Raw genomic sequence first — 24777 nt, 5'->3', positions numbered from 1 at the left:
CAATAAAAATTCATTATTTCATAATCATACATTTTTTATAGGCTACATTAATCTATTAAAAATAGAGTCGGCTCTTCAGATATGCGAGCCAGCTCCCGACGTTCACCTACAAGAACTCTTAGAGCCGGCTCATTCGCGAACAACCCATCACTAGTTTTTAACTCCTCCCCGACTGCAAGCGGCTACTCTCGCCGGTCGTTTCATGCAGCCGCAGTCGATGTCGACCGCACCTAATGACTGTTGAGAGCTGTGTTGTTTAAATGGTTAGCATGGAGACGAGCTAGCAGACAACTTTGAACGACCATGGCTATTTGTCTCCTTGAAGCCGGCCGCAGGTAATAAAGCTTCCTTGACTTCATCGACTCTGTGCATTACTTGATAATGAGAATTATCTAACAGTTACCATCCTAGGATCAGTGTCTTCTACACAACAATCCAAAAGCAACGATCATTGCTAATCTTACTCCAGCCAAATCAGTCACAGATATATATGCACCAGGTGCCAAAAATAGCTGAACGTCCATACAGCTCTATATTTCTAGTGCTCATTACTACCACAGCCATTAAAATTCTTATTTTTTTGTCATTTGATCTTTTATATGTCACCTCAAGCACATGTTGCTTAGCCTACGCAAGGGACTGGTCTGACTTAAGAAAATCCTGTTGCTTTTGGTCATTCTTTGTGCAACATATTATAAATTATATTATAAATGTGCAACATATAATAAATTAGAACAAACTTTTTGTTACAAGTTATGTTGTGATAAGATTCACAATTTCAGGAAATTACAAATCTAACTCTGCACAAACAAGGTTTATTCCAACACACAGCTATTACAAATGTTAATGCACTGTAGCCATGTTGGTCTACTGTATTCAAACATCACATCCATCTTTGAACACCTTGTGCATCCTCTGTTTGTTTTTTATTATTCTTTTTCATTAACCATAACTCAGCACAATATTTGTTTTATTGTTTATAAAATGTGTACTTGTTTAATGTGTAAATGTTGATCAGTCAAATAAATTGAGAATAATCCTCAACACAACATTTCTAGACTACCGTATTTTTCGGAAAATAAAACCGTGGGTTGTACCCCGATTTTACTGTTTTCTTGTGGTTGTAGGCTACGGGTTATATTTCGAAGCGGCATTAGCCTGGTTTTAGAACAAAAAGGTGGCTTTGTCCCAAGATCTCTACAGACCGTGCAGCTAATTTAATGCTCAACACTGGAACGGGGGCTTATTGAAAGAGGAATGATTCACTGTCGTCTCAGTTACACTATCAGGGCTTGGAAATACAGTGACTTGCTAAAGTAGGCAAATGGCTAGTAGAACATAACATTAGCTAGCATCGCTAACGACATTGGCTTATTCAACTTCGGTAGGCTTTCCTCAGGATTTGCCAGCTAGCTAAACTTATACTATATCTAAAATAATTTTGTAGACAATGGATTTTGCCACGCATGGACATACTAGCCACAACCGAAGTGTGTTACAGCATACTGTAAGATCGCCTACACGTGCATTGCTTGGTATCATTGTTCCCGTATCAAGTACGGCATATTTTAAGTGCGGGTTAAAATCTGATTTATAAAACACAAACTTCCCATTCTGGTGGGGTGCGGATTATAGAAAATGCAGCTTGTTTTCCCAAAAATATGGTTCCATTCCTTGGTACCAAAGTATACACCCTCCTATATAAAAAATAAATAAATACTATTACAATTTAATACAATACAATTACCACGGCACAGATGGTCAAGAATTGACACCCAATTCAGTCGTTTTATTCCATATCACTACTTATAACACAATTCTCACATGCAACAAAATAGACATCTGCCACAACAATATTAAAGAAAGGCTTTGCATTGTGCTGCAGTGTTCTGAGTCTGTGGGACTAGAAGTGAGTTGGGAGGGTGGAATGGGAGGAAGGTCCTACAGGGCTTAGCTCTTCCGAAGGTTGATGTCAGCCCTGGTTAAAAGGGCCGACAGTGAAGAGCTATCTGAGGCATTCTCTCTCTCCATTACCCAGAAGGCCTCTCGGCTGACTCCCAACAACTCACGAAGTCCATTATTCTCCAGCTGAAAGAAAATGAATAACAGACACCACATGTGAATTGGCTAAAGGTTTTAACCAACAAATCACCATGAAACTTCCCCAGTTGATCACTTACATCAAGACAAAAAAACATGTATTACAAGTTTTCAAAATATGTTTTTTAAATATGTTAATTATATGCAAGTTAGGCATAATTTCATAAAATATGCATAGTTTTCCAGAACATAAATCTAAACAATGGAGAATTGTCATTTGAGTCAAGGTTTTTACAGAGGACATTTTTGCTATCTATTTTTATCACTCCAAAAATCAGCAAATACTGTCGACAGCCATTTGTCAAAACCTTCTGAATAAAGATAGGAATCTAAATGGAAAGTTTGATGTAAGTGCTACTGAATGAGATTTCTGGCTCAGAGTATGAGGAAAAACTCATTTTGTGAGCCTTTAAAAAGAAAAATTCCATAGGGTTAGGGTTAGAAATTCCATACATTTGGAGGGGAAATACTATTTACAGACACAATATCTTAAAGTATCATTAGCAACAACACTAGAGAACATCTCAAACACATCAAAACTTAACTGAATGACAGCATGGCCTTCAACTGAACAGAACTAGTAAAACAGTCACACACATACACACACACTGGCACCAGTAGAACTGCCACCCTAGTTGGTTTTATGTCCATCCAGGACAACACTGCCTAGTTACCCATCCTATTTACAGCCTAGTTCTCCATGCCTGCTCCATATGTAGGCCCCTTGTCCATTTCCTGCTTGTGTCTTTTCAGGGGGTTTTCTGTGCTCATACTCTTGCGACTATGTTTCATGCTGGGGTTAACAGCCTCAACTTTTGAGATTCTTAACCGATAATTTTCCTTCATTGCATCCACAGTAACAACAGTTCCCTGAAGCCACAACCTCCATCACAGTTGGCAGAGGCACTTTCATTAAAAGTGGAGATGGCCATACTTGCTGCTGCCTCAACCCTGCTTTTCCCTACCTACAAAGACCGTTTTTGGACATATAACTGGTTATGGCACTCGTTTGCATTCTGTGTGCCTCCATGCTGCATTTGCTGCAGCAGGCTGTCACTTGAAATGCGGTGGTACACTGGGATAAGCTTCTTCCCCACCTCTCGTGTTACAAAGTTTCCAGCATGGTGTTTATAACTACCAGGTGTTTCCCCATTCTCCTCTGCTTTCTCATACCAACACCAGGAGGAATTGCAGCTGGTGTGCAAGGGGTTGTCATCAGTGGACATACAGTGGAGGAGACCTTCCCATATTGCTGCCTTCATCCCATCTATTGAACCCTGGTTGTTCAGAATTGTCCCCCTGTATTAATTTTGAAAAGTTTGACATTTACTTGCAGTCAGCTTTCCCACACCCTTACCTCCTAACTTACACTGTGCATTCAATTTTCTCAGTGCTGTTCCCATTTGCTTGTGAGCATGATTGAGATACACCAATTTTAAAACGTCATGCCCAGGTGTTCCAGGGTTCCTCCCTAAATGCTGCACTATCCCCATCTGAGAGCATCTCAGTGTACCGCACCTGGTGGCGATACACATATCTGACCCACATCCTCTTTGCTGACTCCTGCTCCATTGCCTTACTAGATCCTGCAAAGTTTTTAGCACAGTTATTGTGCGTCTCTCTCCAGCTTCCAAACTCCTGCTCTGTTATTTCTCTCTCTTGGCATTTTCCTTCAGGGCACAAGCATGTCAATATGAGGATAGGACCTCAGTCCATCACCAGTCCTGAAAGGAGGTCAATGCAAACACCAATTCCATAGGGAGAGGTGAAGCCTCTTTTGTGCCGTCAAAAGACACACTGACCAGCTACCATGGCTCTGACCCCAGGCGCATGTGGAGTGGATTTCTACCCTTGCTTTGAGAGGGACAGTGACCCCCCTGCAGTGGAGCTACCTGAAGGCCTAGCCAGTGGCATGCCTACATTAAGTGTAGCTGAGGTGAAGCACTGCTTCAAAAAGATCAACCCTCGCAAGACACATGGGCCCAGACGGCATATCAGGTAGGGCTCTCAGGGGCTGTGCTGACCAACTGCATGAATGAATGACTATCGCCTGATAGCACTGACCTCTGTCATCATGAAGTGCTTCGAGCGGCTAGGCAAATCATTCATCTGCTCCTCGCTGCCTCCCACCCTGGAACCTATGCAGTTTGCATACCGGTCCAACAGGTCTACAGACGATGCCATCACCCTGACAATGCACACTGCTCTCTCCCACCTGGACAAAGGGATAACGTATGTGAGGATGCTGTTCATTGACTACAGCAACACCATCATCCCCTCCAGACTGGTCTCCAAGCTTGTGGACCTGGGACTAAGCGCCTCCCTCTGCAAGTCGATCCTCAATTTCCTGACGGGGAGGCCACACTGATCACCAGCACAGACGATCCTGTTCTCCTTGTTCACGTACGACAACGCACAGCTCCAACCTCCTTGTTAAGTTTGCTGATGACACAACCATTGTGGGCCTCATCTCTGGCAGTGATGAGTCAGCCTACAGAGAGGAGGTTGATACCCTGACATCATGGTGTCAGGACAATAACCTCTCTCTCAACGTAAGACCAAGCAAGACCAAGGAGATGATTGTGGACCATAGGAGGAGGAGCATGCATCCCTTCACATCAACGGATCCGAAGTGGAAAAGGTCACCTGCTTCAGGTTCCTCGGGGTGAACATCAGCCATGACCTCACCTGGTCTGCTCACACGGACAAGGTGGTCAAAGCGGCCCGGAAATGCCTCTTCTTCTTGAGGAGACAAGGGCTGCCAGACGCACATGACGGGGAGAAGGCGGGCGCAAATACCGTCATTGACCTCAGTGCTGAGGCCGTGAACCACGCTGTCTCCGTTTGGGCCTGTTCCACTTGTTGCAGCCTTTGTTTGTGAACTTTAACTATTTGGACTTTAAAACTGCAATTGCATCCTTGTTTTTGTAACATAATTCCTCTACAATAAAACCAGCAACATTGGATGGTCAAACTCCCTTTGCATTGGATTACTGGACAGACCTGCGAGTCATGACATTGCTTCACCTGCTTTCTCCATGGTGGTAAAATCAACTAGGACAGGGGTCGGCAACCCGCGGCTCTAGAGCCGCATGCGGCTCTTTAGCGCCGCCCTAGTGGCTCCCTGGAGCTTTTTCAAAAATATTAAAATGGAAAAAGATGGTGTGAACATATGTTTTGTTTTAATTATTAAAACAGAAATGTTGAAAAAATATTTATTATACACATTTTGTACAAAATGTGTATGTGTATAATAAATATTTTATTTCAACATTTCTGTCAACGAAGATTTACGTCATAGCCTACGACACACGTTTCTTTCAGCTCGGCGTAGTGCCAGACAGGTGGCTGTTGCAAACAAACCGGCGGGTGTGTCATGGGCCATGGATCCCAAAGGGAAAAAGAGAAAGATAGCTGAGGAGAACAGAGGATTCAACCGTGTTTGGACCGAATCATTTGCTTTCATTGCCAATGCGGAAGGATTGCCTGCATGTTTGCTTTGTAATAAGTTGTCAAATAACAAAAAGAGTAACGTGGAAAGACATTTCCAGGGAAGGCATGCTACATTTGCAGCCGAGTACCCAGTTGGGAGTGAGAGAAAAAGTGCGATTGCATGAATGCTCATTATGCATTTGTAGCCTACTTATCATTTTGATAGTAATATAGCTAATATAGACCAATTTTCACCCTACGTCACACCACTGTCAAGCATGCTCAACTGCGCATGTCGGCTGCAAAGGACGGACTTCTCCCAGGTATACACTTGGATCAGGTCATCATATATCTCTGGCCACTGGATTTCAGAGCTTGACATTAACTTTTTGAGGCACTTGTCCTTTGGACAAATACATTTACGTTTCATTTGTCCATGCACAAAAGTCACTTGACCGCCGATACCTATAAATAGCCTGACCAAGTGATAGGTCAAAACTAGCCTGGCTAACGGAGGTCACTTTCTCAGGCAAATGACGAATGAAACATGCTCGGTTAAAGAAATCCGAGATGTTGGCTATCTTCAGCAGGCTCGTATCTACAAAAGGCAGTCCTCCCTGACGTTTTTACTGTAGAATGGAGTGAACGGGCAAAACTAGGCTGGCTCGGGCAAAACTAGCCTGGCTAACGAAGGTCGCTTTCTCAGGCAAATGATGAATGAAACAGGCTTGGTTAAGGAAATCCGAGATGCTGGCTATCTTCAGCAGGCTTGTATCTACAAAAGGCAGTCCTCCCTGACGTTTATAGTGGAGAATGGAGTGAAATACAACATTGTGCACACTGCCAGTGAGCGACCCGAGTCTGACTGAGGCTAACAACGTCAAAACAGTGTAACGGGGACGCAGTCAGAATCAGGATGGGATTTATTCGCCATGAAGTTTGCACAGACAAGGAATTTGCTTTGGCAGGAAGGTGCATACAATAAACATATACCTAAAATTTTAATATGTGGACTAACTATACTAAGGGTACATAAACTAGCAGTACTAAGTGGGATTAGAATATAATTAAATATACAATAAAATATAAGTTGCCGTAAATTACAATATAAAAATACAAAAATACAAATATTACAAAAAATACAAATGTACAAGATACCATGTTGTAATGCAGTGCAAAAAGCTGTGTGTTTTAAGCAAGAAGTCATTAGAGTCAGTGTGGTCCCTTGGCCTTGTTGAAGAGGCCAACAGCGGAAGGGAAGAAACTGTTTTTGTGGCGTGAGGTATTGGTCCTGATGGACCGCAGCCTTCTGCCGGAGGGGAGTGACTGAAACAGGGAGTGTCCAGGGTGGGAGGAGTCGGCCACAATCTTCCTCGCTTGCCTCAGGGTCCTCGAGGTGTGCAGGTCCTCGAGGGTAGGCAGATTGCAGCCAATCACCTTCTCAGCAGAGCGGATGATACGCTGCAGTCTGCTCTTGTCCTTGGCAGTGGCAGTAGCGTACCAGACGGTGATGGAAGAGGTGGACTCAATGATGGCTGTGTAGAAGTGCACCATCATTGTCTTTGGCAGGTTGAATTTCTTCAGCTGCCGTAGGAAGTACATCCTCTGTTGTGCTTTTTTGGTGAGGGAGCTAATGTTCAGTTCCCACTTGAGGTCCTGGGAGAGGATGGTGCCCAGGAAGCGGAAGGACTCCACAGTGTTGACTGGGGAGTCGCACAGGGTGATGGGGGTGAGTGGGGCTGTATTCTTCCTGAAGTCCACAACCACTCCACTGTCTTAAGAGCATTGAGCTCCAAGTTGTTCTGGCTACACCAGGTTGTCAGCTTCCCACCTATAGTCAGACTCATCCCCGTCAGAGATGAGCCCAATGAGGGTGGTGCCGTCCGCAAACTTCAGAAGTTTGACAGACGGATGACTGGAGGTGCAGCTGTTGGTGTACAGGGAGAAGAGCAGAGGGGAAAGGACGCAGCTCTGAGGAGATCCGGTGCTGATTGACCGAGAGTCAGAGACTTGTGTTCCCAGCTTAACGCACTGCTTCCTGTCAGACAGGAAGTCTGTGATCCACCTGCAGGTGGAGTCGGGCACGTTCAGCTGGGAGAGCTTGTCCTGATGCAGGGCAGGGATGATGGTGTTGAAGGCAGAGCTGAAGTCCACAAACAGGATCCTGGCATAGGATGCTGGGGAGTCCAGGTGCTGTAGGGTGAAGTGGAGGGCCATGTTAACGGCGTCATCCACAGATCTGTTGGCTCTGTACGCAAACTGCAGGGGGTCCAGTAGAGGGTCAGTGATGGATTTAAGGTGTGCCAGCACCAGGCGCTCGAAAGACTTCATTACCACAGAGGTCAGGGCGACGGGTCTGTAGTCATTATGTCCTGTTGGCCTTGGCTTTTTGGGCACAGGGATGATGGTGGAGGACTTGAGACAGGCCTGCACATGGCATGTCTCAAGGGAGGTGTTAAAGATGTAGGTAAACACCGGAGACAGCTGGTCAGCGCAGTGCTTGAGGGTGGCTGGAGAGACAGAGTCCGGCCCAGCTGCTTTGCGGGGATTCTGCCTATTGTAAAGTCTGTTAACTTCACCCTCCTAAATGGAGAGAGTCGTCACTGTAGAGGGGGGGAGGTGGGAGGCATCCTGGGTGGGAAGGGGTAGTTCAGGACTGTCCAATTGTCTTTCAAATCTGCAGTAGAACTCATTCAGGTCGTTGGCCAGGCGGGAGTCGTTAGTGGAGTGGGGGGCTCTGGGCTTGTAGTTGGTAATTTGCCTGAGCCCTCTCCAGACAGAAGCAGAGTCGTTTGCAGAGAATTGGTGTTTTAGTCTCTCTGAGTACAGTCGTTTAGCCTCCCTCACCGCCTTGCTAAACCTGTTCTTAGACTCCTTGAAACTGTCTTTGTCCCCACTCCTAAACGCGGCCTCTTTCTCTGACCTCAACCTTCTGAGTTTAGCTGTAAACCAGGGTTTGTCGTTGTTGTAGCTTACCCTGGTGCGTGTTGGTATACAGCAGTCCTCACAGAAGCTGATGTATGATGTCACAGCCTCTGTGAGCTCATCCAGACTATTGGTAGCAGTCGTGAACATGTCCCAGTCAGTGCAGTCCAAGCACGCCCGCAGATCCTCCATGGCTTCACTAGTCCACTGTTTTGATGTCCTCACAGCAGGCTTACAGCGCTTTAGCTTCTGCCTGTATGCAGGAATCAGGTGGACCATGGCGTGGTCAGAGTGACCCAGTGCTGCTCGGGGGACCGCATGGTATGCTTTGCTGATTGTAGAGTAGCAGTGATCCAAGGTGTTTCCTTCTCTGGTAGGGCATTTGATGAATTGTCTATATTTTGGGAGTTCTTGAGTGAGATTGCCTTTGTTAAAGTCGGCTAGCACAATAACCAAGGAATCCGGATTTTCATGCTCCACACTCAGTATCTGGCTGGCGAGCACACTTTGAGCCTCGTTGACGCTAGCCTGCGGAGGCATGTAGACGCCAACCAGAATGAATGATGCAAACTCTCGTGGCGAGTAAAAAGATCTACAGTTAATAAAAAATGATTCCAGATCAGGAGAACAGTGCTGCAGAATCACTGTCACATCTTCACACCAGCCACTGTTAATGTAAAAACAAATACCACCGCCTTTCGTTTTGTCAGAGAGCACAGGGTCACGATCCGCTCTCAGCAGTTTGAAACCTGCTAGCTGTAGCGCAGAGACTGGGATCAGTTCACTCAGCCATGTTTCCGTAAAGCACAAAACGGAAGATGAATGAAAGGCTCTGTTTTTCCACACCAGTAGCTGAAGTTCATCCAGTTTGTTGCTCAGTGAACGCACGTTGGAGAGAAATATCCCCGGTAACGCTCGGCGTGCCCCACGCCGACGGAGTCGCACCAGAGCACCGGCTTGTTTGCCTCTCCTACGGCGCTTCGCTGCTAGGACAAAGCCGAGGGTGGCTTTGACTATAATTCCCACTAATTCTGCCGCTGGAAGCAGAAAAGTGGGAAATAAATCCACAGGAGTTGTAGTCCTGATGTTTAGAAGTACTTCTCTAGTTAGAGAACCCCGGAAATCTTGGCAGAACACTGAATTAACAGACAAAACAAGACAAAAAAGAGCGCACCTAACGACCGAGGCAGCCATCATCGGCGCCATCTCAGATTGCCAGTTTTACAGAAATCACAAAAATAAATCGGACCAGCTGGCTAAAAGCAGAATTCCCATATCTCTTTAAAGCTGCCCTGTTTGACTTTTAAGGTGTATAATTGACTTTAAAACTGTAAAATTATTAACTTTGTGATGTGAAGACATAGCTGCCGCATAATATGCGGTCTGCCGGGCGACATTCTCACTCAAATTTCAAGACTTCCATAACCCAAATCAAAATTCTGATGTGACAGATCAATGGGGAATTTTCTCTTAAAGGCTGACCTTCTCGACCTTTTTGGTCTTTTTAAATCGAACTATTTGTATAATCCGTTTACTTCTCTAGCCATTATAAAGGCTATCCTTTCCCGGTTTTCTGCAGCCACATTGCGCGCGCATCCCGAATGTTTACAAACAAATAATTGGTCTATAGACACTTACAGCATGTGTTGCCTTCATTATAAGTCTTATATAAGGCTTTGAATTTTTTGCGGCTCCAGACAGATTTGTTTTTTGGTCCAATACGGCTCTTTCAACATTTTGGGTTGCCGACCCCTGAACTAGGACATAGGAATAGGATTTAGGGGTTTAAAGGAAAAAACTCAAAACTTTTTTTGCCAGAAATTTGGAGTCCTGAAATTAGGACTGACAAGCCCATTATTTTTTAAGAGTTTCTCATCAATCAGCAAGTGAGGAGCTACTTTAAGCCTTAAGATTGTTTGTGAATACGGCCCCAGACCTTTACTGCTTTGGATTATGGGTAGTTATCACTTGGAACCTTTTATCATTTTATCACGTTTCTCATTTTATATGTTTTTGTGCATGGTAGATAATTGCCTTTTGAGGTGTTCCATATCTGGAGAAGTGCAGTAGTTTCTTCCTCTGACCAAACTACTCCCCATCCACTAGTAATACTAGCATTACCAGCTCCCATGGCTGCATGTTTCAGGGCTCGACAATAACGATGGCCCGATGGCCCAGGGCCAGTAAAAAGTAACGTCGGGACAGTTAAACTAGCAACTCACTGGCCCGATCGGGCCACTGCAAATTATTGATTGAAAAAAAAATTTGCATTGTAAAAGTTAACATCCTTCATATGTTTTGCTATCTGCTAAATGCATAAATAACTTTGCAGCTTGTGGGGCACACAGTTGGCAAATCAAGAGTTGAGTAGTGAGTGACGAGTGGTTGTCAAATTGTAATTCTCTAATCTCGATACATTTTTTAACAACTGGCGTGAGACAATAAAGTGAAGATGGCAGAAAAGTAGAGCTACGAGCTCAAATGGAAGCAACTTTTTTATGGAACGAAGATGCACTGTTGTCGTCTGTTCCCGTCTAAAGCAGACAAAATGGATATTTTTACAGAGGCACCGTCAATTTTCGAAAACAATACCTGACCAGCCATGCTAGCAGACAGCCCCTGGTTTGCGTGACAGCTAAGCGGATGGTTGACAATCCATCTTCGAGGCCGTTGACCATGCTGGTCAGGAATTTAAATGTGGATGCCCATCGTGTTATTGCACGACTTATAACAACCGCATATCACGTAATTAAGACGGGCCAGCCGTTCGCCTAGTTCCCCCAGGCAATTGAACTGCAGCAGAAGAATGGTGTCGACTTGGGTACTTAATATCATACTGATGAAATGCTATGGAAGCTTTTATATATTAGCATTGAGGGACCAGAGGTTTCAGTTTCAGCCAGACAGAGTTGTGCAGAGATGGCTGTCAGCAGGGAAGAGAGCACGTCATGTTTGAGGTTAAGTCAATTGTTTTGCTGACTATTACCTTTAAATTTTTTATCACTAGAAATGTGATTTCATTTTTGTTTGTTTTTATATCCAGGATGTGTTTAATAAATGGTTAAATATGTTAACAGAATAACACAACATATAAGTCTTTGGTTTTGTTGTAACAATGATAAATTACAACTTTTGGAGGGGGGGCCAGTAAAAACTGTCTTGGGGTCAGTAAGTTTCAAACCCACTGGCCCGATGGGGCCAGTGCCCAAAAATGTTAATGTTGAGCCCTGATGTTTGTTTTTTCAAATGTCCCAGTCAATATATGGCTGGTCTACATCTAGCCGATAGGGATAAAATACAATGGCAAAGGGCAAAGCGAGTGCTTTCTGTTCACAATGCACAGGTTAATGATCCACAACTTGAAGCGAAACATACTTAGACCTCCTCCCTAGAGTTTTAACATGCGCAATAAATGCGGACTAATCGATCCGAGTTTGTTTTGAGGGCTGAATGGGACCAAGTGTGAAAACCCCCAATGACTGCTCACCTCCAATTGTTTGATCCTTTCCTCATCTTCACATTGTCTCTCCTCATCCACTTCAATTGCCTTCTTCATTACTGTCGCCATCTCATTTATTTTATCGTAGTGTGCCTGCATTTCCTGTTTAAATATACAGAACATTTTAGGGATAAAAACATATTTGAATACTGGAATGCTCGTTAACAACTGTATTAATTTGCAAAGTAATCAGCAATTGGGACATTGTAAAATGCTTCAGGTTTATGTTAATAGAATCCACTTGAAGGTTGGGGATGAAAAAATAAATTTTGTATGAACCTATATGGTCAAGAAAACAAGCAAATATTTTTTTGACATTAATTTTACATTGTCAGAAAATACTGATGATTCCTATTAAGTTTATGGCATGTTTTGCATGCATTGCTACAGTATTTTTCTTAAGTACACTTAAATGCACTTATGCATAAAAAACACCCAGACCCATATTTATAAGAGCACAATGTTTCAGCCTAACCACACAAAGTAGACTAAAAAAATAAAATACAAATTAAAAAAAGGAGAAATGCATGCATGAAATAAGGATATTGGAACAATGGGGAAGCTTTTAACAAAATCCTTGCATTTTTATCTTCTGCAATCTATTTTTTGACCTGCCATTGTTTGATACATACACTATATGACCCAGTGTGGACACTTGGCCATCATACCTATATGAGCTTATTGGACATCTCATTCAAAAACCATGGGCGTTAATAAGGAGGTGCCCCCTCCCCCCTTTGTGGATATCACAGCATTTAACATGTCAATTATTTACAAAGTTTAAGCATTCATCTTGCAGAGTGGGTGAAATCAATTGGGTTCAAATCAATACAATAAAAATGTTAAGACCAAAAATCTGGCATTACTTACAGTGGTGTGCTGCTCCTTTAACTGTGTAACAATGGCGGGGTCATCTCTCTTACTGGCCTTAAGGAGTCTGAAGACCTGCTCTCTATACTTAGTCATAATAAGTTCAAGGGCTGATTGGTGTTCTTCTAGAGACGTTCGCAACTCTGCAGGAAGAAGAGGTACAGTAAACTGTGTGTGTGTATATACATATTTATATATCAGGGCTTGAAATTGCAACCATTTTGGTCGCATATGACAGGTCGCATCATAACAGTTATTTGGACTCGCACAAATGCTCCCAAATATATTTTGAGGTTGCACAGATTCAATATCGGGATCTGTATCTGTGCAAGCTCAAAATATATTTGGGAGCATTTGTGCGAGTGCAAATAATGTTTTAATTGCTTTATAAAACGCTTGCTAATTAGCCTACTGCACACCAGTTAAACTTCTTCTTTACGATTTTAACTTTAATGCAGACTTTTGATTGACGGCTCATTTTAACCAATCACTCCTTGTCACTGCATTCCGTTATCACATGACAGGGAGCTGACTTGTGGTCAAAATTTGAAGTGCTGAATAGACAATATGAAAGTTTTCGGTGGATGATCCAAAATTTATGCTGGTGCTCCTAACTTTTTAAAGTTAGGATGATAATCCTGATCTTCAATTATAGAATTTGATAATTTGGTCACATTGTAGAGACATTCAGATCAACTTTATCGATCCCAAAACGAGCAATTCATCAATCCATACACACAACTTCAAAACTCACAGGCAGGTAGTTGTCAAAAGCACAGATCAAAATTCATAGGTCAATACATAAAAAATCTTTACATTTACGTAAATGAACGAGTTTAAAAGAATGTCACAGCTAGGGTTGGGTAACGAAACCCGGTGCTAATATGGCACCTGTACCTAGGGGCGTGTCCAGGGAGTGGCCAGGGGTGGCACTGGCCACCCCTACCATGCGATCGGCTATTTGCTGACAGTCTTGTCCATATGCATGAATACTGGCCAATGAAAAATAATCTAAAATATGAGGGGCGGGAGTTCAGGCTGAGCGGCATGTTCAACAACTACACTGGAGAAGCATGAGAGAAGACGCTGATGATACTAACGTCGATTTTTTCATGTGTGCTGGGAGATATTCATAAGGATATAAACATTCAGAAACTAAACATGAGCTAGAAATGTGTATGACGTTTTTCAACACCATGCAGCCCCTTTACTTTCGGTGTATGGAATACAGTTCGTATTCCAAAAAACAGCCTGATGTAAAGTTTCTACAGACTGTAGCTTGCTTTGCTAAATAGCATGCTAGCTAGCAAGCATTCACGATATCTGAGACATTTTATTTATAAGATGTTAAATACCCATGCCATTTGTCTGTAAGTGTTTCACATGATAATTGGTTTGTAGAGTAGTTAATATACAGTTAGGTCCATAAGTATTTGGACATTGACACAATTTATATCATTTTGGCTGTGTATACCACCACAATGGATTTGAAATGAAACAATCAAGATGTGCTTTAAGTGCAGACTTTCAGCTTTAATTTCAGGGTATTTACATCCAAATCAGGTGAACGGTGTAGGAATTACAACACATTTGATATGTGGGCCCCCCCCTTTTTAACCCTTGTGTTATCTTCGGGTCATTCTGACCCATCAGTCATTGTGACCCACCGTCGTATTGCGACAAGTTTACCTCATACAAAAACAAAGTGAAGCATTTTCTTTTAACTGTCGGGCTGTCTCAGACCCCCCACATTGGAATGGTTAAAAGAAAAAAAAAAAAAAAAGTTTTTGTATTGGGTAAAATTGGGTAAACACAACGATGGTTCGTTATGAACCTTTGGGTCATGTGACCCGAAGGCAGCACGAGGGTTAAGGGACCAAAAATAATTGGACAAACTAACATAATCATAAATCTAATTGTCACTTTTAATACTTGGTTGCAAATCCTTTGCAGTCAATGACAGCCTGAAGTCTGGAACCCATAGACATCACTAGACGCTGGGTTTCGTCCCTGGTGATGCTCTGCCAGGCCTCTACTGCAACTGTCTTCAGTTCCTGCTTGTTCTTGGGGCATTTTCCCTTCAGTTTTGTCTTTAGCAAGTGAAATGCATGCTCAATTGGATTTAGGTCAGGTGATTGACTTGGCCATTGCAGAACATTCCACTTCTTTGCCTTAAACGCTTTGGTTGCTTTCGCAGTATGCTTCGGGTCATTGTCCATCTGCACTGTGAAGCGCCGTCCTATGAGTTCTGAAGCATTTGGCTGAATTTGAGCAGATAATATTGCCCAAAACACTTCAGAATTCATCCTACTGCTTTTGTCAGCAGTCACATCATCGATAAATACAAGGGAACCAGTTCCATTGGCAGCCATACATGCCCACGCCAAAACACTACCTCCACCATGCTTCACTGATGAGGTGGTATGCTTTGGATCATGAGCAGTTCCTTCCCTTCTCATCATTCTGGTACAAGTTGATCTTGGTCTCATCTGTCCATAGGATGTTGTTCCAGAACTGTACAGGCTCTTTTAGATGGTTTTTGGCAAACTCTAATCTGGTCTTCCTGTTTTTGAGACTCATCAATGGTTTACATCTTGTGGTGAACCCTCTGTATTTACTCTTGTGAAGTCTTCTCTTAATTGTTGACTTTGACACAGATACGCCTACCTCCTGGAGAGTGTTCTTGATCTGGCCAACTGTTGTGAAGGGGTTTTTCTTCACCAGGGAAAGAATTCTTCTGTCATCCACCACAGTTGTTTTCCGTGGTTTTCCGGGTCTTTTGGTGTTGCTGAGCTCACCAGTGCGTTCTTTCTTTTTAAGAATGTACCAAACAGTTGATTTGGCCACACCTAATGTTTTTGCTATCTCTCTGATAGGTTTGTTTTGATTTTTCAGCCTAACGATGGCTTGCTTCACTGATGGTGACAGCTCTTTGGACTTCATATTGAGAGTTGACAGCAACAGATTCCAAACACAAATACCATACTTGAATTGAACTGTAGACCTTTTATCTGCTCCTTGTCAATGAAATAACGAACTCCCTTTATGAGGGAATAACATACACCTGGCCATGGAACAGCTGAGCAGCCAATTGTCCAATTACTTTTGGTCCCTTAAAAAGGGGAGGGCCACATATAAAATGTATTGTAATTCCTACACCGTTCACCTGATTTGGATGTAAATACCCTGAAATTAAAGCTGAAAGTCTGCACTTAAAGCACATCTTGATTGTTTCATTTCAAATCCATTGTGGTGGTATACAGAGCCAAAATGATGAAAATTGTGTCAATGTCCAAATACTTATGGACCTAACTGTAAGTAACGCAATGCATTGTATTGTTATTCTGCCAAGCTTACTATATTAAGTGTAAATCATGATCCTGGCTTACTCCAGTCATAAGATGACCAAGGTGAAGTTACAATTTTGAAAAATGATGACTTATAATATTTTTATGAATATAAAACCTAAAACGGACACCAGAGTATTCTAACAACGTCTGGTGTACTTCCTCAGCCTTTACTTTTTCAATTAAGTTTCAAACTAAATTATAGAAAATCACTAATCTCTGAAAATAGCTTAATCCTCACAAATCTTAATAACCTTTTCAAAATGGTGTCAAAAAATCTCAAATATACACCAGATTATTCTAATAATGTCTGGCCTACTTCCACATACAATACAAAAGAAAAAATAATTGGAATTCTACATACGGCTGACGTGAGGTGAACATAATATTATTGAACAATGTGAACTTTCTGAAGAACAAAGAATTGACTGACACAGGCAGCAATGAGCCCCCAACAGTGCCTGATGCAGTGTCTGCTCATCAAGGTATGTCCTCTGAACATCAGTAAGATTGAATAAGTACGTAATACAGTAAAAGTATGATATCGGTTATATTGTTTGTTTTTTATTACTCTAGGAATCTATAAATAATGGTAAAATTACTGAATAAATGGTTCTTAATGTATGAGTAGGCCTACAAATAATAAGTCTGTCATTTCAAGTTTGTAGTTTGAATGTTTCTGACGTGTATGACTGTTAGAACTTACGGAATACATCAAAGAAACTGTAGACTAATTTCTAGACTGTTGAAAATTATTAGAATAAATCATAATTAGGGAATAGGGAAATCCCATATGCGGGATGCTCAATTTAGATTAAGGATGTGACCATTTACTAACAACTACACACAGGAGGAAAATGTTAATAGAAAATGCTTAGTTTATTGAGCTATAACACGCAGTGTTTCATTACCTACAACAAGAAGGGTAGATAAAAAATGTGAACTTGAGTCTCGATACGTGGTTGATGGCCACCCTGCTCTGAGGCTGTGCCCCTGCCTGGCCACCCTGTTCAAAATGTTCTAGACACGCCCCTGCCTGTACCTATATGACCAGTGTGTACTGGACCGAATCAGAAAGCAGATTTCGGTGTCTCATTTCGGTACCACTTAAATGCCTGAGCTGTCGTTTGAAATATTAACCCTCTAGTGCTCCGAAACGGACGTAAGAAGCATCATCGATGCACAGGCTAGGCTCCAGAATGAATTGGATGGGGGGCATTTGGTTTCCACAAGGGGGCATTTTATATATAGCACTCTTATAGAAACATATCGCTAAAATAATGGGGGAGTGGGCACAGCATTCCATTTGAGGGGGCATTGCACATGATCGCTAGTTACATTACAGCCTACTGCATTCATGTGGTGGTGTCAGAATAATCTGACACTTTTATAACTCCGGCCGGAGGGCATTATAGTGAATTTACTGGAAAGCACATGGTATGAGCATTCGTTTATGGAATGAGCCAATGTAGTGATGAATATACAGTGCCACTCAAGTTACACTAACCAAAGAGGCTACATTTTATTTACACAAAGTCTCAAAGTTTAACTGAATTCAAGTTGCAATACTTTTTCAGTGTATATAATACTATGAGTTAAACTATTTGTACCTCTGTTTTCTTGTTGTAGCTCACGGATCTGTCGATTTTCCTGCTGAATTCCCATTACAAGGCTGGAGCGGGGTCTATGTCTTGCCACCTCATTTAACGTCTCAATTTCTTCTTGATACTGGCAACAAAAACACAGGACATGGTTACATTTAGTTTAGGAGAGCAAAAATTATCTTTATAAAATGTGTGAAAGAATCCACAAATCCAAACAATGTCATTCTGTCATTATTTTCATAATTAAGGGCTCCACACTAATACCTGCCAGCTAATGACAATGGTTTACAAGGCCACAAGTTTAATGTCAGAACTGTTACCCTAACTAGAACACTGTTACCATAACAGTTCTGCCAAGTAATTGATAGAGCTTTGTAAGGCTTTAGTTTGTTAGAGAGAACCTCAGTTGGTTACATTCAAAATAAATAATATTTTATTAATTTACCAGACTTTTCTGAAGCGACGTACAAATAGTGCATATAGAAAGTACAGCAGAAGTGCATAGTTCTACGGTATTTTGAGGTCAGAATCAAGGAACAGTCTCTATTTAGGAAGAATTTCTAAACAAACAGCATTATGGAGATATTCATGTTGTGGACACTCCCAAATTCCAACAAATATTGACAAAGGTGAATGAATACTTATTATGTAACCAATATTTTTTGTGTTAATCCAATTGTCTCATTATTAACGTTAATTAATACGTTTGGTGGAAAAAAAACTAACATAACCAGAACAGAGAAAGACACTTGAAGCTGACAATGATTCAATACATAAATCAATTTCATATTAACCAACACGACTGTACACTTTTTATGTTGTACACTTTTTACAACATAAAGCTGTACACTTTTTATGTTGTTGAATATGTTGACATTATGCTGTGATCATACTTGCTGTGCAAAAGGCATTCTGACGACACTTTGGCACACCATACAGAACTAATAATCTGATACATGAATACCTGTTTCATTGCTTCTACTCGCTTGTTAAGGACAGTTGTCTGTTCAATAAGCATCTCTGCTGCGCTGTCATGGTTGCGCAGACGTTCCACGAGCGACTTGGCATCTGCTAAAACCATTTCCAATGAACACATCATTCCTGTTAAAGTACAATGAAAGAGTAGTTCAATTTCACTTTTAAGGAAGAGCACACAACTCTTGCCTAAACTATTCTGATTTCAGACTCAACAGTCGAATACACACGTACAGAAATGTGGCTCATCATTTGGAATTACTTTTTCCTTGTCCACCGAGTTAGCCAGTGGATTTACGAACCTGGTGTTATCTAACTAGCTAGCAAAGCACAATATATTGAAGTGGAATGCTAATGGTTACGTTCTTCAGCAGCTATGTTCCCATTCGTTTGGCACACATTCTAGACAGAACATTTTAGGCTACCTAGCCAAACTTCAGGTTTGAGAGACAAGGCTGCGCATGTCCGGAAAGTTCACAGTACTCTTGGTCTAGGGCCTACTAGTAGGCCTACTGCAGGGGCCCGTTCTCCGTACGTCACTTATTTCATCCGAGACCAAATGACACATCCAAGATGACATCATCTTGCTTATCATGATCTGGCTAATTCGGTTCTTCGAACACACTTGTTTATGATTAGTATAGCTCAGGGGTCGGCAACCCGCGGCTCTAGAACCGCATGCGGCTCTTTAGCGCCACCCCTGGAGCTTTTTCAAAAATATGAAAATGGAAAAAGATGGTGTGAACATGTTTTGTTTTAATTATTAAAACTGAAATGTTGAAAAAATATTTATTAGACACATTTTTACAGCAAAATGTGTATGTGTATAATAAATATTTTATTTCAACATTTCTGTCAACGAAGATTTACGTCATAGCCTACGACACACGTTTCTTTCAGCTCGGCGTAGTGCCAGACAGGTGGCTGTTGCAAACAAACCGGCGGGTGTGTCATGGGCCATGGATCCCAAAGGGAAAAAGAGAAAGATAGCTGAGGAGAACAGAGGATTCAACCGTGTTTGGACCGAATCATTTGCTTTCATTGCCAATGCGGAAGGATTGCCTGCATGTTTGCTTTGTAATGAGAAGTTGTCAAATAACAAAAAGAGTAACGTGGAAAGACATTTCCAGGGAAGGCATGCTACATTTGCAGCCGAGTACCCAGTTGGGAGTGAGAGAAAAAGTGCGATTGCATGAATGCTCATTATGCATTTGTAGCCTACTTATCATTTTGATAGTAATATAGCTAATATAGACCAATTATCACCCTACGTCACACCACTGTCAAGCATGCTCAACTGCTGCAAAGGACGGACTTCTCCCAGGTATACACTTGGTTCAGGTCATCATATATCTCTGGCCACTGGATTTCAGAGCTTGACATTAACTTTTTGAGGCACTTGTCCTTTGGACAAATACATTTACGTTTCATTTGTCCATGCACAAAAGTCACTTGACCGCCGATACCTATAAATAGCCTGACCAAGTGATAGGTCAAAACTAGCCTGGCTAACGGAGGTCACTTTCTCAGGCAAATGACGAATGAAACATGCTCGGTTAAAGAAATCCGAGATGTTGGCTATCTTCAGCAGGCTCGTATCTACAAAAGGCAGTCCTCCCTGACGTTTTTACTGTAGAATGGAGTGAACGGGCAAAACTAGGCTGGCTCGGGCAAAACTAGCCTGGCTAACGAAGGTCGCTTTCTCAGGCAAATGATGAATGAAACAGGCTTGGTTAAGGAAATCCGAGATGCTGGCTATCTTCAACAGGCTTGTATCTACAAAAGGCAGTCCTCCCTGACGTTTATAGTGGAGAATGGAGTGAAATACAACATTGTGCACACTGCCAGTGAGCGACCCGAGTCTGACTGAGGCTAACGACGTCAAAACAGTGTAACGGGGACGCAGTCTCACTCAGATTGCCAGTTTTACAGAAATCACAAAAATAATAGGACCAGCTGGCTAAAAGCAGAATTCCCATATCTCTTTAAAGCTGCCCTGTTTGACTTTTAAGGTGTATAATTGACTGTAAAATTATGAACTTTGTGATGTGAAGACATAGCTGCCGCATAATATGCGGTCTGCCTGGCGACATTCTCACTCAAATTTCAAGACTTCCGTAACCCAAATCAAAATTCTGATGTGACAGATCAATGGGGAATCGACTTTTCTCTCAAATGCTGTCCTTCTCGACCTTTTTGGTCTTTTTAAATCGAACTATTTGTATAATCCGTGTACTTCTCTAGCCATTATAAAGGCTATCCTTTCCCGTTTTTTTGCAGCCACATTGCGCGCGCATCCCGAATGTTTACAATAAGTCTTATATAAGGCTTAAAAAATTTTGCGGCTCCAGACAGATTTGTTTTTTGGTCCAATACGGCTCTTTCAACATTTTGGGTTGCCGACCGCTGGTATAGCTGGATTGAGTTATACGTTGGTCTAAAAGGGGGTATGTATCGATAGTAGAAACCTTGATCAGCAACGCTGCTATTGGCTGCTCACATAAGTCTATGGCTGCTCACCGTGGCCAAAATAAGCGCCCTGTTTTTTTCCGCAACAGAGCCAACAGAGCAACAGCTTGTTCGAAGGTTACTCCGAATTTGAAGATTTTATCAGAACGCCAGGGAACACCTCAAAGTCTGCAAAATCCAAGAAAGAGGGCTGGCAAAAAGTAGCAGACCAAATTAAATGACGCGTTTTATCGCTTATTACAGTAAGCTAGGCCTATGTTTTTTTTAATTTTCATACTTTCATATTTTCATTTATCATCTTTAATGTCATATGATGTGGTTTCAACAAATTTATTATGTAAATAACACCCTCACAAAAAAACGATAGGCTATCCTCTCAAAAAGTATAGGCTACCATAATATCGCGCAGTGCTTAAGGAGCCTATCTATCACGCAATGAGCAATTCATTCGGTTTCATGTTAAATTCTGCTAATTATTCTTGCACCTTCTGCAACAGTTTCCTGTAGTAAAAACGGACAAGACATGTCTGTGACAGACTTCCTGTATCACCTCTGCTTGTAAAGCCTCAATCTAATCGTGTTTACATAAAATAAACCTGCTCCCGAGCAGGTTTAAGCTTACGGAACTGTTGCTATCACAGCAAGTCCAGGATGAGCTTCGAAAAACCGAACAATCCAAGATAATGACAAATCGTCAACAATCAAATCCAGCTAACTGAGTTAGCGGAGAACGGGCCCCTGGAGCAAAAGTCCAACCAGAGAATGTAGACGGGCTCTGGTCCAACTCATCTGCATTTTATTTCCCAATAAAATTGTGCTTGTTTAAAACTGTGATTATATCTGTGGCCTGGTAATGGAAAGGTCGACATGTTTGTTTGAGATTAATTTGTGTAGGTATACAAATTATTAACACGGTGTCACATAACTATTTGCTAGCTAGCTAGCTGATTAGATAAATTAGCATGCATCACATCGACTGAGCTGATAAGTAAATCTTCGTCTGATAACTATTTTGGAACGTTAATCTTAATTGAAATAACTGGCAATTTATTATTAGCCAAAGCAACAGCTTCAGTTCGTGTAATAAATGTGTTTGTGTATGGATAGCTAGCATACCTTGGTTCGATTTTCACTTCCTGTTTTAGCTTGTTTGACTCATAGACTTATATACAGTAGACCAAGCGAGCCTGCTATTTAAAGAAATAGAATGGCTTCCCCATTCTATTTTTTTTTTTATGAGCAGTTTCAACAATGTCAAATACAATTGAATTTACAAGAAACACAGACTAAATAAAATAAACAAACTTAAAATTAAGAGTATACATGTATTAATATAAATTAAATTAACCAAAATTAACGCTAGGAGAAATAAAAGTATATATAAATATATTTAAATTAGTACAGATTGTTACTGTTATAATTGCCTTTTGTTTAAGATATATATTTTTAAAGAACATACTGTCTGAGCTCTCCATTCAAATCAATATAGCATGGTTTCTTTCCCATTAATTTGCATCTGTGAATATGATATTTGGCCATAATAATAATAAGATAAATTATATATACACAGATGTTTCCCCTGCAACCGTCTGATTGCCCAAACAGTACATCCTTCCAAAACAAACAAAGAACAACCTCAATATTTTCAGTACTGTAACAGTTTCTTCACATTCATTACAAAAACTGCAAAGAACATCAATGTCTTCCTTAAATCTATTCTTAATATAGCTTTTTGCTGGATAACATTTATGGATGAGTTTAAATTAATTTAAATGGTGACTAAATATAAATTAGGTAAAAGCCAGACATTCTTCCAAACAATATCATCATGGCGTCCCCATTCATTCTATGAAAAGTGCTCAGTGGCGCAGTGAGGCAAGCGAGATTGCCATCTTTCCAGTTCCGGCTCGTCCGGTCTTGCGCAGAACAGTGGCTCGCCTTGTTCCTAGCTCTGAGACTCGTGAACACTTGCAACTAGCTGTACACGTCATACTTTTCGACAACCAGTCGCGAGCGTGTGAGCTAATGCATTGCAGTGGAGTTAGAAAACTGGCAGAATGGGGTACAAGTCCGATCAAGAAGCAGAACTTCGAAAATCAATGCTAATCTATACTATTAGTACTGTATAGTAAGCCTTTCACTTGTTTTTTAGAAATATAGGCCTATTCTAGATGGAACATTAGTTCCACATACAACTCAGACTCACCAAATATACGTTGTTCTTTTTGCTCCGTGTTTTTAGTATGACTGCTTAAGTATTAAGAAGCACCAGAAGACGTCAACAATCTATAATGACGTCTTAACATGCCACGATATCACTTATGCTTAGGCTACGTTTGTCATGCCATTTCCATTTAGTCATTTAGCAGACTTGATTTGCTTGTTGTACCAGTAGCTCGTGTGAGCCCCTTACCATACTGATAATAAAGTGCATTATTTTGTACACCCCCTCCTCCCCTATTCATTTAATTGAACAACCATGGGAAATACCATTCTAGCTACCGCTGGCTCTAAGTGAAGAGCCAGTAGGGTGTAGGTTACACTAATTAAACGCCGCCCTCGAATAAACGCTGCACCAAAAATGATCGTTGTGTAATAAACGCTACGGCGTTTAATAGAAGAAATACGGTATTTAAAATGTTATATTTAAGTTGGATTAGCGTAAATATATAACATTACATACATTTTTGTTTCAACTAAAATATTTTAACCCTTGTGCGCCTTGGGGTCACATGACCCAAAGGTTCATAACGAACCATCGTTGTGTTTACCCAATTTCACCCAATACAAAAACAAATTAAAATAATTTTCTTTTAATCTTCGCAATGTGGGGGGTCTGAGACAGCCCAACGGTTAAGAGAAAATGCTTCGAGGGATCCAAGATGGCACCGATGATTGCTGCCTCGGTTACTAGGTGCGCTCTGTTTTATCTTGTTTTGTCTGTTAATTCAGTGTTCTGCCAAGATTTCCGGGGTTCTCTAACAAGAGAAGTACTTCTAAACATCAGGACTACAACTCCTGTGGATTTGTTTCCCACTTTTCTGCTTCCAGCGGCAGATTTAGTGGGAATTCTAGCCAGTGCCGCGCTAGGCTTTGCTCATGCAGTGAAACGCCGAAGAAGGGGAAAGCGAGCGGGAGCTAGTTTGGGTAATAAATGTGTTTGTGTATGGATAGCTAGCATACCTTGGTTCGATTTTCACTTCCTGTTTTAGCTTGTTTGACTCATAGACTTATATACAGTAGACCAAGCGAGCCTGCTATTTAAAGAAATAGAATGGCGTCCCCATTCTGTTTTTTTTTTTTTTTATGAGCAGTTTCAACAATGTCAAATACAAATTTGTTGAATTTACAAGAAACACAGACTAAATAAAATAAACAAACTTAAAATTAAGAGTATACATGTATTAATATAAATTAAATTAACCAAAATTAACGCTAGGGGAAATAAAAGTATATATAAATATATTTAAATTAGTACAGATTGTTACTGTTATAATTGCCTTTTGTTTAAGATATATATTTTTAAAGAATATACTGTCTGAGCTCTCCATTCAAA

General features: G+C 41.3%; 1 protein-coding gene across 4 annotated transcripts; it reads right to left on the bottom strand.

Moving 5' to 3' along the window:
- Positions 1 to 1761: 1761 nt before the first annotated feature.
- fgfr1op2 (FGFR1 oncogene partner 2) lies at positions 1762 to 24430 on the bottom strand. 4 transcript variants are annotated; one of them, XM_067254394.1, is made up of 7 exons: positions 22338 to 22381; positions 18742 to 18878; positions 17784 to 17901; positions 12827 to 12969; positions 11945 to 12058; positions 4165 to 4315; positions 1952 to 2088 (listed from the first exon to the last, which is right to left on the bottom strand). In XM_067254394.1, the coding sequence occupies exons 2-6, from the start codon at positions 18874 to 18876 to the stop codon at positions 4202 to 4204; spliced, it is 624 nt and encodes a 207-aa protein (XP_067110495.1). In that variant the 5' UTR covers positions 18877 to 18878; positions 22338 to 22381; the 3' UTR covers positions 1952 to 2088; positions 4165 to 4201. The 4 variants fall into 4 exon arrangements, with proteins under 4 accessions (XP_067110494.1, XP_067110491.1, XP_067110492.1 ...); XM_067254393.1 differs by lacking the exons at positions 4165 to 4315; positions 22338 to 22381 and adding an exon at positions 24405 to 24430 and having other exon boundaries at positions 1762 to 2088; XM_067254390.1 differs by lacking the exon at positions 4165 to 4315 and having other exon boundaries at positions 1762 to 2088.
- Between the last annotated feature and the right edge of the window lie 347 nt (positions 24431 to 24777).

The sequence above is a fragment of the Osmerus mordax genome, chromosome 17 (assembly GCF_038355195.1).
Source record: "Osmerus mordax isolate fOsmMor3 chromosome 17, fOsmMor3.pri, whole genome shotgun sequence".
Lineage (NCBI taxonomy): Eukaryota > Metazoa > Chordata > Actinopteri > Osmeriformes > Osmeridae > Osmerus > Osmerus mordax.
This window is presented reverse-complemented; position numbering and strand designations above follow the sequence as displayed.